The following is an 816-nucleotide window of genomic DNA, read 5'->3' as shown; positions in this document are numbered from 1 at the left end:
TTTAGGGTTTAGGGTTTAGGGTTTACAATAGTTATGGTTTATAACTTACTGCTTAGCCTGAGAGCGGTCATAGTTTACTTTCTAGGGTTTAGGGTTTAGGGTTTAGGGTTTAGGGTTTAGGGTTTGAAGGCCCCCTGGATCTATTGAGGGGACCTTCGGGCCCCCAGCTGCTGTATCATACAAACCCTAAACCCTAAACCCTAAACCCTAAACCCTAAACCCTAAACCCTCTGAGGGTTTGTATGTATTCCAACCCTCGGCGATGTGAATTTCAGCCCCTCAGGCTTTCCTGTTTAGGGTTTAGTGTTTAGGGTTTAGGGTTTAGGGTTTAGGGTTTGAGGATGGTGGTTTGGGTTCGGTGTTTGTTTCTTTCTCCTCTCCGGCTGCGGGGCCCCGCAAACCGCCGGCTGCAGCAGAGGCGGCAGCAGCTGCTGCAGCAGCAAGCAGAGCAGCAGACCCCATACCCTAAACCAGCAGCAGCAGCAGCAGCAGCAGCAGCAGCAGGAGCAGCAGCAGCAGCAGGAGAAGCAGGAGATGTATATAGCGGCTCTTCTTCTTTTCTATGGGATCCTTTGCTGCAGCAGCACCGCCATCAGCAGCAGCAGCAACAGCAGCAGCAGCAGCAGCAGCAGCAGCAGCAGCAGCTGCAGCAGCTCAGGGGGCCCCCCAAACGAGTGGGTACTGGGCACTACCTAAACCCTATGGGGGCCCCCGCAGCAGTTGAGGGAGAGAACGATGCTTATTGTTATTTTATAAATAAACAGCAGCAGCAGACAAAGCAACAAATACTGCGCTCGATGATTGCATACAGAAGAA

At 52.1% G+C, this 816-nt stretch overlaps 1 protein-coding gene across 1 annotated transcript in view; it reads left to right on the top strand.

Annotated features, from left to right (window-relative positions):
• Positions 1–341: 341 nt before the first annotated feature.
• The window catches only part of EMH_0025420 (glycine cleavage T-protein domain containing protein, putative), a gene marked incomplete at both ends in the record, with an annotated part of 5,625 nt that continues 5,150 nt past the window's right edge, over positions 342–816 (top strand). Inside the window, one exon of the mRNA XM_013502443.1 lies at positions 342–816. Within this exon, the coding sequence (XP_013357897.1) occupies positions 342–816 (475 nt within the window).

The sequence above is a fragment of the Eimeria mitis genome, genomic scaffold (genome assembly GCF_000499745.2).
Source record: "Eimeria mitis Houghton genomic scaffold, Emh_scaff923, whole genome shotgun sequence".
Classification (NCBI taxonomy): Eukaryota; Apicomplexa; class Conoidasida; order Eucoccidiorida; family Eimeriidae; genus Eimeria; species Eimeria mitis.
The sequence above is the reverse complement of the archived record's forward strand: the minus strand, read 5'-3'. Positions and strand labels throughout refer to the sequence as shown.